Below are 14,901 nucleotides of genomic sequence, written 5' to 3' on the forward strand. Positions count from 1 at the left end.
CAGAAACTACTTAACTGGGACAAATGAGAGAACATGGCTCTCCTGGGGCTACTGTACAGGATACTCACTAGGTGGGTGAACTTGGGCAAGGTACTTTACCTCTAAGCGCCAGTTTTCTTATCTGGGAAACAAGCACAGGACAGTACCTCCCCTAGAAGATCAAGGGGATAATGTATGTACAGCCCCTCCTGCAGCGCCAGGCACAGAGCCACCCTGACAAGAGAGGTGTGTTCCTGTTAGCATCATTATCACTGATGAGAGATTTTTTTTCCCTGAAGTTGTGAATGGTTGGCTTTTAAAAATTTATTTCTTGAAGTATAATATAGAGAAAAGTTTCTGTTCATACCCTAAAGTGTACATCTCACTAAATTTTCACATACTGGATATAGGAAGCAGTGGGACAGAATGATAAAATCTCCCAAAGCCTACTATTTCCTCTGTGGTTCAGATTATGGTGATTTCTGTCTTTAGAGGCAGACAGATTAATATCTTTAGGTTCTTGCTATGGATCAGATAACCCCTCCAACATGCAGAATTTCTCATGTTGCCTGTCCAAATGAATTTGGAAGCACTGAAACCAAGAGGAAAGATGTGAACGGAGGAAGAGCAGCCTGAAGCCAGTACTGGTGGGACCTGGAATAGCTGGGACACTGCTTTGTTTCCTCCTTTGTGAAATGGGTGTCTGGCAGAAAAAACACGATGGTTCCATCCCACACTGACAGTGACTTGTTAAGCCAGGCTCAGAGCTCAGTGGGCATTACACAGTGGTAAAGTCTAGCCGCTCCCCACCGTCACCCCGTGCTAATGCAGACGGTTTTTCAGGGACACTGAGATCTGTAGACAGGCAAAGCCATGTTGGAGGCCTGTTTGTGTGAATACAGAGACAGAAGCTGCTGCCGTTTAGTCTGGCAAATTCCACAAGAAGGCCCTGTCACTTGCCTTGAATGTGTGCTTCAATCTTTATTAGCTTTTAGTGATGCTCATCCTTTTGGATGTGTGCTCTGTTTTGTTGGAGCCCAGTCTCTCACATCATAACTCTAGTAACATCATCTGAGTCTTTTGAAGTTATAAGAAGTCATTTTAGGTTAAAAACAAAACAAAGGGAAGAATAGCAAGCAGCATGAATGGCACGAAGGGCCAAGAGACACTGTCAGGTTTGTCTCCACCACTAATGAGCTGCGTGACCCTAGTCAAGCCTCTGTGCCTCTCTAAACATCTTGCCAGCCCCTGCTTTCTATCCCCAGTTCAGGCCTCATCTTTACTTAAACTGCACTACTTGAGAAGTCTTGGAGAGCCTCCTCGCTGTTAGAGTTGTCTTTATAAAACAAGGCCTCATCATGTCACTTCTCTCAGTTTAGTCTATCACTGGCTTCCTTTTACACAAAGCATTTAACTCAAGATACTTGGCCTTTTCCACCATGGTCTCCTTCCTTCCTTTCAACCCTTTCCCGGGTCATGTTTTCAGCCCTGCCAGTAGAGATCTCCACTTGGGTCCCTGCCTCTCTGAAGCTGCTTCTTCCACTTTGGAGACCCTTTGATCTCAGTCCACTTGACAGGTTCCATTACTGCTCATCTTAAAAATGTTTATACCGCTTGATCCATTAATTTGTGTTTGAAAACACAATCAAAGGTAGAAAAAAGTCATAATAAAAGTCAAAAACAAAAAAGGTTTTATATGCAAAGATGCTCACTGCAGATTTATATTGTACAAAATCAGAAATGTCTTAAATGTCTAATAATAGGGCATAAATTATGGTCACCCACAAAATGAAGTATAGAGCTATTAAAATGGTGACAAAGGTTGGCCATCAAAATGTATTTTTTAACATGTTGAAAATATGGCTCATATAAATATATATTGAATATATGCTAAAGACATATAATTCATTATTTAGGCAATCATCAAGATGGCAAAGATAGTTCAAAGAAAGTTCTAAAAAAATGTGTAGTCACTGAGGGGGAAAAAACTGAAATCAGATTACTAAATCAGGTACAAAATTGGCTAAAACCTACAGAGTGCTAAACTATAACCTTTGGGATTATATTCTTGGTCAGACAAAAATAACTTTTACTTTTACTAGTAAGAGTTATTTATGCATTATCAGTCTTGTACAGGTTACCATGTAGCATCACAGAATCTGAACCCTCAAGAGTTAGACAGGCTGCTGAGCCAGTGCTTCTTAAAGCTTACTGTGTATAAGAATCACATGAGAAATCTTAAAATACAGTTTCTGAATCAGTGAGAGGCCTGAGATTTTACATTTCAAGTAAGTCCACTAGGATGCTGCTTGTCCAAGGACCCCACTTGAGGAGAGAGGAGTTAGAATCTGCTCCAGCATGACAATGAAAGAACTCTAGTCACCAGTTTGCTTGGTTTCCAAGTTTTAACATTCCTGAAAACATGGTAATAATGTGGGGGAGATGATAAATGTTATAACACTAAACTAAAAATCAGAAATATCAATTTAATATATAAAAGAGTTTCAGGAAAATGGTAAGAAAATTTAAAAGAAATAGGTATTACTTGAGATAAGATTTTTTTGAGACAGGGTTTAGCTGTATAGTTTAGGCTGGCTATGAACTCACTCTGTAGCCCAGGCTGTCCTGGAACTCATGGCAATCCTCCTGCCTCAGCCTTCTGAGTGCTGGGATGACAGGTGTGTGCCACCAACATGGCTAAAGCCAAACATTTTTTGACTTTTCTTTAATATCTCCCCATCCAAAGAAGCCCATTCTAATCCCCTCCTTGCAGTAGAATAAATAATTCTTTGACTCTTCAACCTTTTCTAGCAGAGAATATACTGTACGAAGCAGAAAGGTAGTAATTTTCTAGTTGTAAAGAAGATGCTAGCTGTGTCCAGTCCCTTTTCCTCTTAATGCCAGACCCTACACCCTAGCCCAACTCAGCGGAACCCAGGACTCCACCAACTTAGCCTTATAACCACAGCTAAATACATCATGGCCCCAGTTCTAAGGCATTCTCAGTCTGTCAGTCTGTCCAGGAAACTACACATTCTTACAGAATTAGGACTTGACTGCATACATTCTTATCTTCTGAACGAAGAGTTATTTATCACGTGATCCAGGAATGTATAAATTAACAAATTCAAAATCCTTTCTGCTATAGCAGATGATGCATGAATATGATCCAGTCTGCAACAAAAGAGATGCTGGGAGTTGAAGCAAAAGTCTCTGAGTGTACTTCAACATATATGTGAAAGTGTTATTTGCACTGGGGGAGTCTTAGCTATCTAGCTGTCTACCAACTTTTCCACTTTTCCATCTGTCTGTCCATTGGCTCATCCATCCGTCCACCCATCCACCCGATGTGTGTGTAGCCTTGCTATGTGCAGACACTGTGGAGATCACCACTGAGTAACACAGCCAGTCTCTGCCCTCACAGAGCTTCTATCAAACCTACACATATGACATTGTGAGTGAAGAGTTCTCCATGAAACTGAAGCTGAAAGCTAAAGGATAAGCAGAAATTACCTAGTCAGAGAGGAAAGAGAAGGAACAGCATGTACAGAGTCACTTTGGCAGAGGTGAGACACTATCATTAACTAGTGGTCTGGAACAAACAGAATGAACAAGAGACCACAGAAAGAGGTTCGGATGTGACTGACAAGAAAATCTGGAATTCAGCATTATATGCTAAGGGCTGAGGGTATCGTTCAGTGGTGGAACGCTTGCCCAGCATGCACAGTGTCCTAGATTTTGTCCCCACCACCACAAAAAAATAAAAAAGAATTTTTTTATTTAGTTGGGTGTGGTGTTGCATGCCTGTAGACCCAGCCACTGAGAAAGATGAGGCAGGAGGATCCCTTGAGTACAAGGGTTTGAGGTTAACCTGGGTAACATAGTGAGAATTCATTAGCAACAACTAAAGAATTGTTTTAGCTAAGCAGAATGGGAAGCTGATGGAGGGTTTTAGAGCATGCAAGTGGCATGGTTTGCATTTTGTAAAGAGCACTATGGGTGTAGAAAGAATACAGATTAGAAGGAAGAACTGGATACGCGCTATCAGGGACATTTAAACAGCTCCAGAGAGAGAATTGCAGAAGAAATAGTTTCACCAAGGTAGATTCATGCTACAATAAGGAAGGGGGTGGTATGAAAGGAGGAAAAAGACTGAAGATGGGGAGATGTCTGCTAGCTGTAGAGGAGCAACTGTGGGGTATGAAGATGAGGGAGGAGAGGGTCTGACCAGCCAAGGGATGCACTATGCCATGGCTCTGGACTGGAGCCAGAGGGATCATGGGCTGGGTGCTCATGAGTCAAACAGAAGAACATGCAGAGCATGAGGCTTTGTCTTAACGTAGCCTTCGAGGAGGCCAGACACTGGGCACCCTGCCAGCTGCTGCAAATTTAATGTACCTGAGCTTGGCCAGCAGGTGTCAGAATGTTGTCAAGAGCCAACTTCCAGCCTGAGGCAGCTGATAACCCTAAACCACAGCAGCTGTGTTTTGGCCACTGCAAATATGCTTAATGCAACAGTTGGAAATGCCCAGGTTTCTATATGACCTGCAAACATGACCACAGTGTGTGTAGGCTGGATGGAGGCTTCCAGTGATAAGAGGCATGGCTCGGGCAACACCTTCAGAGAGGAGTTTCAAGCCCAGTCTCAGGTTTCTGAAAGGTCAATTACAATGGCAAGATGCTCTTGGGAGTAAATATCACACACCTGTCTCAATGGAAAGTAGGGATTATATAAAATAAAAAGAGTGAAGAATATCTGGGACATCAAAACAACAATTTTACCTGCTTCTCATCACATCTTACAGAAATAGGGTACTGGGCGAAGGAGGAGTGAGAAAGGGCCATGAGGGCTGGCAGAAATGTTCTCAGCCAAACCATGCCTTAAACTGCTCCCAGGACACAGCTCAGAAAGCACAGCAGTTCAGAGGCAAAGAGAGACTTATGCAGATGATATAATTGAACAGAAAATAAACTATACATTTGGCAAGATGGATACTGTAAGTCTGGGCTGTGATAAACAGAGACGTCAAATAAGCCCTCACATCCTCAAGGTGCTGGGTTTCAGAAATTTCTTGTTCAGTTAGAATTTGCAGAGAGAAGACATGCGCTACTAAGTCATTTGCTATGCATGATGGGTCACGTTTGTAGAATATCTACTAGGTATCAAGCCCTTTGCTGAGAGGTTTTGTATCTGTTACCTCTAGTGATACAATCTCTCTTCAAAGGGAGAAGGGGAACGTAGCTTATTTGTCTCAAGCAATAGAGGGTCCCCCAGTGAATATACATTCTCTTGACTACATATCTATGCATCTAGTTGAAGATCAGGCCATAAGAGGAAGAGTTCCACAATCAACAGACCATGAAGTCCGAACATGATGTGCTCTGGGAGCACAGGAGCTAAGAGTCCCTCTAAGACACCTCTAAGTCAGCTGTGTGTCACCTTATGATTCTGCCACCTGCTCAGAATAGGGTTCCCTGTCAGGGGGCACTGGGCAACAAGACAGCACAGATCACAGAAGCAAAGGATTAAAGAGGAGTTAGGGCTCACAAATAGGCCAACTGGGCAGTCGGTCTTGGTTTTTCCACTGATGAGATGAAAGACTTCAGGTAGGTCACTTCACCTCCCTGAGCCTCAGCTTTTTCAATAGAAAATGGAAGTAATAACACTTAGTCCACAGAGGTATTATGAGAGTGACAGAAGTAAATTACATCACAAGAACTGAGCAGCTGAAAGCACATTTAAAGCAACCAAATCATTCAGTCTAATAAGACACAGAGAATCTGAGGTTTAAACAGAGAATAGATCCATATATAGCAAACGCTGGTTCTCTGCCCAGAGCCTCCTGCTTCCCCTCTGTGGGTCAGTACATCCAGCCCATTTTTGTATACTTTCCCTGATAGCTGCTATCTCCCCCAGCATGCCTGGAGGAAAGAGGAAGTGCCTTGGAGTCTCAGACCTGACAGGCAGCCCTTTGTCAATGGCAGACAGTTACAGGAGTATGAAAGCCTAGCTACCTGGCTTCATGGCAGGACAAACTCTGTGATGCTATTTGTGCTCCAATTTCTCCACAGCATCATTCTGAGGTGAGGATGTCCCCTGAAATCTCACTCATGTGCCCTCATCCCTTTCCAGTCCTAGCTCTACCCCGCTTATTTCTAGGGCTCACCAGGAGCACATTCCTAACGTCACCTGTGCACACACCTTCATCGCAGGCTGTGCTTTTGAGAGTCCAACCCAAGACATTATACGACTTCACCTGGAATAGCCAACCTTCCTTCCCTTGTCCACCTAGAAAATGCCTTCAGGACTCATTTGGGGGTCACTCCCCTCATGAAGCTGTCTTGAGCTATTCAGCATAGGCACTCTGAGCTCATCATCATACTGTGATGCAAGGCTGTGTGTGTGTGTGTGTCCATGGATATATGTGCATCTATTTACTTTTGGGGGCTGTGGAAGTCTTGAGGATAAAAACTGCACTGGTTCACACTTATTTGGGGGTATATTTAGAGTCTAGTGGAGGAATTTGATATGTTGGTCCTTCTTGCGCTTTTATTGTAGTGGCTTCCTCGGGGACCAAGGAAACTGGAAAAGTTTCAAGTACCCCACACCTGATTCAGCCAAAGCATGTATCAATTTAGAAATGGGTTACATAAAACAAACAAATGAGAGTAATGATAATAATCACAATGGTGCCTGGAAACTAAATCATTTAGACTGGGGGGGGCTATTGTTAATTTGGTCCACCCTCTCTTGGCCATCTCTGATGCAGTGGGGGCCACTAGTAACCACTGTTAGTGTTGATGCACTATTCACAGGGTTTACAGCAAGATAGGACCCCTTCCAAACTGGGATAACAGATATTCCCTGCACATGGCAAAAGCACCATATCTTTACTGATATAAATCTTCTGTCTACCCTCCATCTGCCATCATTTCTTCTTGCTAGGTGACTGTCATAGCATTCTAACCAGCTCATTTCCACCCTTGACCCTATGATCCACCATCCACATGTAACCAGAGATTTTTAAAGAATATACATCATATCATGCCATTCCCTGCTGAAAACAGAGGCTTCCCTTTCTCACTGTCCACTGGCGTTACATGGCACAGCCTATGGATTCAACCCTGGCTCTCATCACTGTTCATCACATGCCTGCCACCCTGCCTCTTCAGTGGCGTGAAAGGGCCATGCTATTTGGGTCTTCATACAGCTCTCCTCCTCCTCAACTGGGATACCCTTCCTTATGTTTGGCAAGCATATTCTTTCTCACCCTCCAGGTCTTACCGTCCTTGAGAAACATCTCTTGGCTCCCAATCCAAAGCAGGCTGTTCCTTCAGACTAGCTTCCACTGGAAATAAAACCTATTTGCTTTCTTGATGACTATTCTCTTTGTTGCCCTCTCAGGCAGCTCTGAAAGAGCAGGGCCCTGTCTGCCTTGTTCCTCTTTGTATCTTCAGTTCTCAAGGCAGTGCCTACCTTTATCAAGCCCCCAATAAATACTGGAGGTTTATCAACAAACAAACAAAGAAAGAAATAGCTACCATCAGAAAACACGATTTCATGTTCATGGCCATACCACCCTGAATGCCCCTGATCTTGTTTGATCTTGGAAGCTAAGCAGGGTCAGGCCTGGTTAGTACTAGAATGCGAGAAAGCATGATTCAGGAGATTTCAAACTATTCTGGGGTATCTCAAAATGTTTTTTGGGGGTTTTTTTTTTTTTTTTTTTTTTTTTTTTTTTTTTTTTTGTACCAGGACTCAAACTCAGGACTGTGCACTTGTGAAGCAGGCATGGTGCCACTAAGCTAAATTCCTGGGCCTCCAAACCTGTTTTGTTTTCGGTTTGCCGGGCGGGTTGGTTCCAGGGATTGAACTCAGGACCTTGCACTTGCAGGTTCTGAGGCAGGGAGGTGGTGGCACCACTGAGCTACATCCTGGCTCTTCTCAATTTTTGACAGCCAGAGCTTAATTCTCAAATGTGGGTGTGGTGGAGGAAGAGAAAGATTCACTCCCTATCTGTTGTCAATGGCACAGAATGGGGTGGTGATGCCCTTCCAATGGCCTTTTTCATCCTGTATTGCAACATAACTGAAAGTTGAAGGGAGAAAAACTGTTGTTATCCAGAATGTAATTTTAACTATACCTTGTCACAAAGTATAGTTAAAGTCATGGTCTAACTTGTGACAATAAAATTGTAAACTTTATATCTAAAACAAAGCAATGGGAAGTGGCATGTTTTGGAGTAATCTTTGCTGTGCTGGAAGACACCGCTTCCAGTGGATACACTCTGGCTGTGCCTTGGATGGGGGCACTGTCCAGCCACACCAGGAAGCGGCTGTGCAGACACTGGGGTCTAGTGTGATGTGTGGTACACTGAACTACCACGTGTCAGCCATCCTTCCAGGACAGTGACAGTGAACATTCTAGAGACAGAATGCCAAACTGCAACCCAAAGCCCACATTTTTTATCACTAAGTGCCCAAACCGCAATTAAACCAGAGTACGGAGGTTGAGTTTAGAAAAATCAAGTCATACATTAACATCTTTTGTCATAAAAGTAAAACACAGTAAAATGTGTGTCATCGGTTCACCACCGCTGTTTTAGAAGCTTTAAACTGATGTTGGGTTCTCTCAACTCCAGGAAGCAGTAAGCAGTTTTCCCACTTTATGGACAAGGAAACTCAGGCTCACAGATCTTATCTGACTATAAAGTCTCCAGTTAGGATGTACCTGCAATGCGAATGTACGCTTTTCTGATTCCAAAGAGGGGATGCAAGGGGAAAAGCTCAAAAGATGAGAACTGACTAACTGAACCTTGCTGGCTTCAGAGAACATGCAGTGGGAACTCACTGTTCTGAACCACAAGGTCTTTACTGGGCAGGTTTACTTGGAAGTGAAAGCAACTACGTGATATCTAGGATGTGTTCTGGGTCTAACCAAGACTGAGAAGGGAAGGATTTGGCTGGGATGAGAACCAGGTCTGGTCTAAAGGAGCTGTCTGGGCTCCATAGGCACTGGGCAGTTTTAAAACCAGTCAGTTTTTGCTTTTCACATAGGACAGTTTGCCTTTGTCTAGCCTCATTCATCTAGGATGGCTCCGTGCCTGTATGTGTGTCTGAGTGGCTGGCAGGCAGAGGAGGAGGAGAACCCAGCTGGGAATCCAGAATTTCACAGCACCCATGGCTCAGCCCCTATGAGGTCTTGGACAGGTAATTTCCTCTCCCCAAGTATGAGAGAGCCCTTTATTCACTAAGGAAAGAACTTTGTGGTTCTCACCCAGCGAGGGTACAGTAGATGGTCTCGAGACATCTTAAAATTACAGCCTTTCTGGGTTGGGGGTTTAGCTCAGTGGTTCCACCACCTGCCTCATAAATGCAAGTCCCCAAGTTGGATCCCAGGTACAAAAAAAAAAATTACAGCCTTTCTTCCCACATGTAGGACAAGGGTTGCTGATGGCTGTTTGAAGCAAATGTCTCTCTGGACATATGGTTTCCGTGGCAGAAGGTAAAAGATCACAAACATCTGCCCCATCAAACTGACCAGGAAGCATTACTCATTCAAGCACATTATTTCTTAAAAGAAAACAAAGCAAGAAGAACACACACTCCCAACCATCTTTGGACAGAGATTCTCATGTTCTCTCATTAAGATTTTAGTGTTTCCAGGAAGTTGCCGCCAAAAATGGTCTGAATGACTGAATGAAGACTGGCTCAGATGGAGGTTCCAAGAAGAGCTCAAGCTTGGCTGGCTCAGTACAGAGCTTTACTACTACAGAGCACATTCGAGGAGATTGGTGTCCCTTTTCAGCAGACCAGTACTGGGTCCCTTTCCATTGCTAGGTATTCCTTCCTGTGTAACTCTCAGGAAAAAGCAGGTTTCTTCCCCCACAGACTCCAAAATAGCCAATAAAGACAGGGACCTGGACCCCCAGAGACAAATGCCCATCCTCAACCAGCGAAAAGCTCCTGCCTGTCTCCCACTTTATGGAGGTCAAGAGAAGCCAGGGACAGCTGGGCATAGCGTCCAGGACATCAGATTCTTCCTGTGATGGTTCCCAGTGTGCAGTCGCGGTCCTTCACGTTTCTTGACTCCTTTTATCCCCCCGAATGCTTCTTCTGACAAGTCTGATTGCTCCCAGATATCCTTCCAGTCCAATCTGATTCTGCTGGAGCACAACAGAGCAGGTTTCTCCTCTTGCGTGTGAGATCTCATTGCAGCCACACACCCCACAGCCAACATTTATTTATCTGGGGATTGACATGTTGGTTATATATTCTCCTGCTTGAAACTACCAAGAAAATAGTAAGACTTCACTCCAGGTTCCCCTACACACACAGAAGGAAGTTTGGGGCAGTGTCTCCGAGTACTTGTTAGTGCAGGAGCAATTCTATAGTCTCTGTTTGCCTTGGGAGAAGTTTCTGCTCTCTTGGTCACTCTCTTTATAAATATGGGATACTGAGTCTTTGCCTCACCCATGGGCCTCAGTAGCCAACATCTCTGGATATTTCTTTTTGTAGTATATCTGTCCCTCCCTACCCTCAAGGAGTATGTTCCCAGATGCTCAGTACATGCCGGAAATTGTGGCCAATAATTTGTGTGTGTGTGTGTGTGTGTGTGTGTGTGTGTGTATACACACCTATGATAAAGTTTACTTTTAAAATTAGGCATAGGAGATAAACAATACTAATGACAAAATACAACAATCATAACAATACACTATGATAAAACTTAAAACTTTTGAATCATTTAATTCTGGAATTTCTTATTTAATACTTTTGGACTATAATTGACTATGGGTAACTGAAATTATGGGACAAGATATCATGGAAAAGGGATCTCCTGTGCCTCTCTGGGATGAGTTCTCTACGAGGGCCAGCTTATCGGGATATAACCAGCTGTATTTCCCTTACTCTTTATTTAAAGATTATATTTTTAAAATCTTTATATTTCTAGATCCCAACCAGTTCATTCTGTCCTTTTCCCTTTTATCCTAACTCACTCCCTGAAAAGCAAGGGGGATTGGGATGAATATGAAATTAAACTGTAGCTGGCGACTTACAGACCAGCACTTCGATTCTGCAATCACACAGGTCACACCAGCAATGCTCTGCATGAAGCCAGACAGACTTGTTTTGGCTGGTCTTGACATGCACTCCCATGCTATCTGGGAAGTAGCCTGGAGATTTTCCATATATACACTGGTACCTCAGTTCACGAACTTAATTCTACAATTCTGGACATAAACCGAATTGGATGAGAACCAAATCAAATTCAATAGTTGGGTTCAATGTTGACTTTATGGAGAAATTTGATTCAGTTCTCATCCAATTTGTTTTTCAACCAGAACTGTGGAAAGAATTAAGTTTGTGAACTGAAGTTTATACACGCGCACACACACACACACACACACACACACACACATATAAATATGTTTATCTCACACAAGCAAGGCAAATGCCTTAAGAATAGAATATATATTTATAGTTATTCACCCAAATACTCTGTACAGTACTCTGGTATAAAAGACACAAAGAATCACAGAAAAATTCTTTGGTTTTCCTATCAGTCAAATTTCCCATCATGTACTCTTTGTGGTTAAGAATCTGACTGTTTTCCTCTTTTCACCCACACCCTCCTGGAAACCAGACATAAGTATACTTCCTATTCATTCCAAGGTCATAGCAATTCAGTGCTGAATCTGAAATCTTGTGAAATTGGACCTGATTTAAATTTGGTGTCTGGCCTCTGTGGAAATTCCCCTTCAGATGGACGGCTGACAGAGAGCTAGGTATTTAGAAGAATAATGCAGGGGAAAATGTACTGTTCTAAACATGAAAACCTTCCTACTTATAAAAGATTTTCTTTCTCCGCCAGGAAAGTTGAGAACACACTGCAGAACTTCATCTGAGCTCACAGACTGAAAACATAGTCATGGAAAGGAGGGAAAAGAGCACATCATGGGATTCTTGTACATGCTATTGTTTTATTGGGAATATGGCAAAAAAAAATCAGCTTATTCCTCAGAACTCTTCATAACTAAAATATCACCCCATGCCCAAAATGAAATAGAAATTGATAGCAATAGGGGAAGACAGATGACTTCCTAGGGGAAGACAGATGACTCAGAATCATACAGAATCATACAGGATGTTAAGCAATGTCTTCCTGGGCCCCACAACTTACTCTCTAATAAGAGGCAGTGTGCCCAGAGCTCTTCTTTCATCTACACAGGGATTTCATTTGTAGGAAACCTGTTAATTATTTCCACCGGCTCTAACTCCTGTTCACACTGTGGTTTGCCAGAGAATTCTAAACCCCTGAGGTTAGGTTCATACTTCATTCTACATAACTTCAATCAGAGCTGTGGCAATGAATAGGGAAGGACTGCCTGCTCTCACTTCCCAGGTGAAGGCCTGAAGGGGTAGTTAAATGGTCAGAGGGAAGGGTCAAAAACACAAAAGCCAACTGCGAGTATCTGACTTGCCAGAAAAACTCATCATAGGATTTGAGCATTTTTCTTATCATTTCCATTACTAAAGCAAGTGCTTGGATGAATGATAATTCAGGCAAAGAGAGGAGTACAGGCCACCCTCAGACACTCCATATATGATGGGTAAGCTTAATTTTCAACTGGATTGGATGAAGAGACTCCCAGAAAGGTCACAGTGATTGTACTCATCAGTGGATTAATCCAGAGCTGACTGTGCTGTGAGAAGGTGGCCCATTTGGGTCAGTCCCTAGAAGCACGGTTCCCCTGTGCTCTGCTTCCCTGCTGCCACAAACTAAGCAGCTTTGCTCCTCTCTTCCCTACTGCTGTGATGTTTCTACCCGGAGGCCAGCAGATCAGGGTCCGAAGCCTCTGAAACTATGAGCCAAAGAAGCCTCTTCCATTCAGTTGCAGGTATCAGGTATCTTGTCAGTGAGTACGCTGGCCCATGCACTGGCCCTGCAGAGCGTGGGTGCTCGACCCTTCGTGCACATTGCCAGACCTCACCCCTTTAGGCATTCTTGGTGGTTAGGACTCATGGATGTTCTCTCAACAAAATCAGGAACAGGACTGAAATTTTACCGAAATCCCCAAAGAATCCGTTCTCTGTAGAAACCTTTCTCAGCTAGGGTCTTAAAAGAGTGGGATTTGGTCAAATCTGCATCTTGATATTTCAACATGCACATCTCTATTTTCAGGAAAAAAGTTAACAAATTATTTTTGCGTTAAGTATATGATCTTTATGAATTTATCACTTTGTTACTCTGCTATATCGACATGGACCCTTCCATGAGAGGGGAAGTCTCCCCTGAGAAGGTACATTTTCTGGACGGGGTACTGACTAGATGCATCATGATATAGTGCAGCTCACTGGCATGGAAGTTCTGAGCAGTCCTACTCCCCTAGGATCTGAGTGTAAGAGTCAAACAATGGATGACAAGAATAAAGGCAGACTCACAAGCCACACTTCCCCTCCAGTCCCTCCCTCACCCCCACATGTGAGCTTAGAAGTTTGCCTCACACTCCCATGTCCCTGAGCTCTGCCTGCAAACTGCATTTTATGGAGAATATGGGAGCAGGGAAGGAGGGAGAGGCAAGGTTCTAGGTCTCGGCAATTCAGATGTGACCCTTTCAAGTTATTCAAACAATTTGTTTTGGGAACACCAGTGTTTATCCACAGAAGAATGTGATTGGTAAGGCAGAGGAGGTTTCAGAGAAAGGTCTAAGACAGATAAAAATAGTCCTCGCTTCAGAGTGAGTGCAAAAACAAGCCCATCAAGGGTACTTCCAGACTATTTTTCCTTTGACCAAACACAGCAGGAAAATGTGGCATCTTAAAGAACAATGCTAGCACAATAGGAACAACCGCAGAAGCTCTCTACAGGAACCGGGAAGCCAAGGCAGCATGGTCTGGGGTCTACCACAGAGGCTACTCAGCTCAGAGACTATCTTTACCCTCAGACTCCGCCCCACATCGCCAGTCACTTGGCTTTCCTTGGCCTCTGAGGAGGGCTGTGCCAGGGTGGCTGACTCACCATCATTTCTTCTGGGTTCCCGTTGGCTATTTCTACCACCTGCAGGGCAGGATCCACCTTCACCTTGGCTCGAGCCATAAACTGGATGACAGATGAACTGTCCTAGGAAAGAACAACACAACTCACTGTAAAATTTTTCACAGATAGTGATTTTTCCTTAAGAAGCATTAGGCAGAACTGGTATTTCAAGATCACACATAAACCAGTCAAAAATTGTATCAGTAAACTAGAAACTTCCCCATCCAAGGGACACACATAAACATGAGTTCCAGGGCCTCCCTCAAAGATTCTTTCAGATCCTGGTGGATACAGAACAACTATAGCACTTGCCAGTAATCAACACATGCAAGCTTATGCGTTGTGGTTTCCTAGTCAGGAAGAGCCAGATACTTAAATATTGATATTGATGTGTTCACAAAACAATTGAGGGTAAATAAAGCCATTTAATTGTACAACAAATCCTGGCCTGGAATTCTGTAGAAGGCATCTGATTTCCATTTTATAGGCATCTCCCTGCCCTGACCACAACCCTCAAACCTTCCCATAAGCTACTTTTAACTCTTTGTTTGCTCTTAAATGGAGCTACTGGTCAGAGCTATTGAACACTAAAGACATACCAAATGGAAAGATGAGGAGAGGAAAACATCATCTTATAAATGACTAGAGACAAAAATGGACTTGGGGCAGGGGCACATTGAAGACTGAAGAATTGTCCGTCGACAGAAGCAGGCAGAAGCCTTGCTGTGGGCTCTGATTCAAAGCCACTCACTGATCCAGATAACAAGAAAACACCTCCAAAGCAGATGGAAATGGAATGTGGAAAAAAGACAGGCATTGCCAGACCATGACCCAGGGAAGGGCCAGAATCTCAGGCCAGTGTACAGAGGGTGTGTATGGGC

General features: G+C 43.5%; 1 protein-coding gene across 1 annotated transcript in view; it reads right to left on the reverse strand.

Annotated features, from left to right (window-relative positions):
* Positions 1-14,901, reverse strand: part of Itga9 (integrin subunit alpha 9) — a 332,354-nt gene that overhangs the window by 20,796 nt on the left and 296,657 nt on the right. The window contains exon 26 of the mRNA XM_033756921.1: positions 14,003-14,104. Coding sequence (XP_033612812.1) covers positions 14,003-14,104 — 102 coding nt within the window. The remainder of the gene's footprint in view (positions 1-14,002; positions 14,105-14,901) is intronic.

This window comes from Fukomys damarensis, unplaced genomic scaffold (genome assembly GCF_012274545.1).
Source record: "Fukomys damarensis isolate Sample0158 unplaced genomic scaffold, DMR_v1.0_HiC HiC_scaffold_28, whole genome shotgun sequence".
NCBI classification, from domain to species: domain Eukaryota; kingdom Metazoa; phylum Chordata; class Mammalia; order Rodentia; family Bathyergidae; genus Fukomys; species Fukomys damarensis.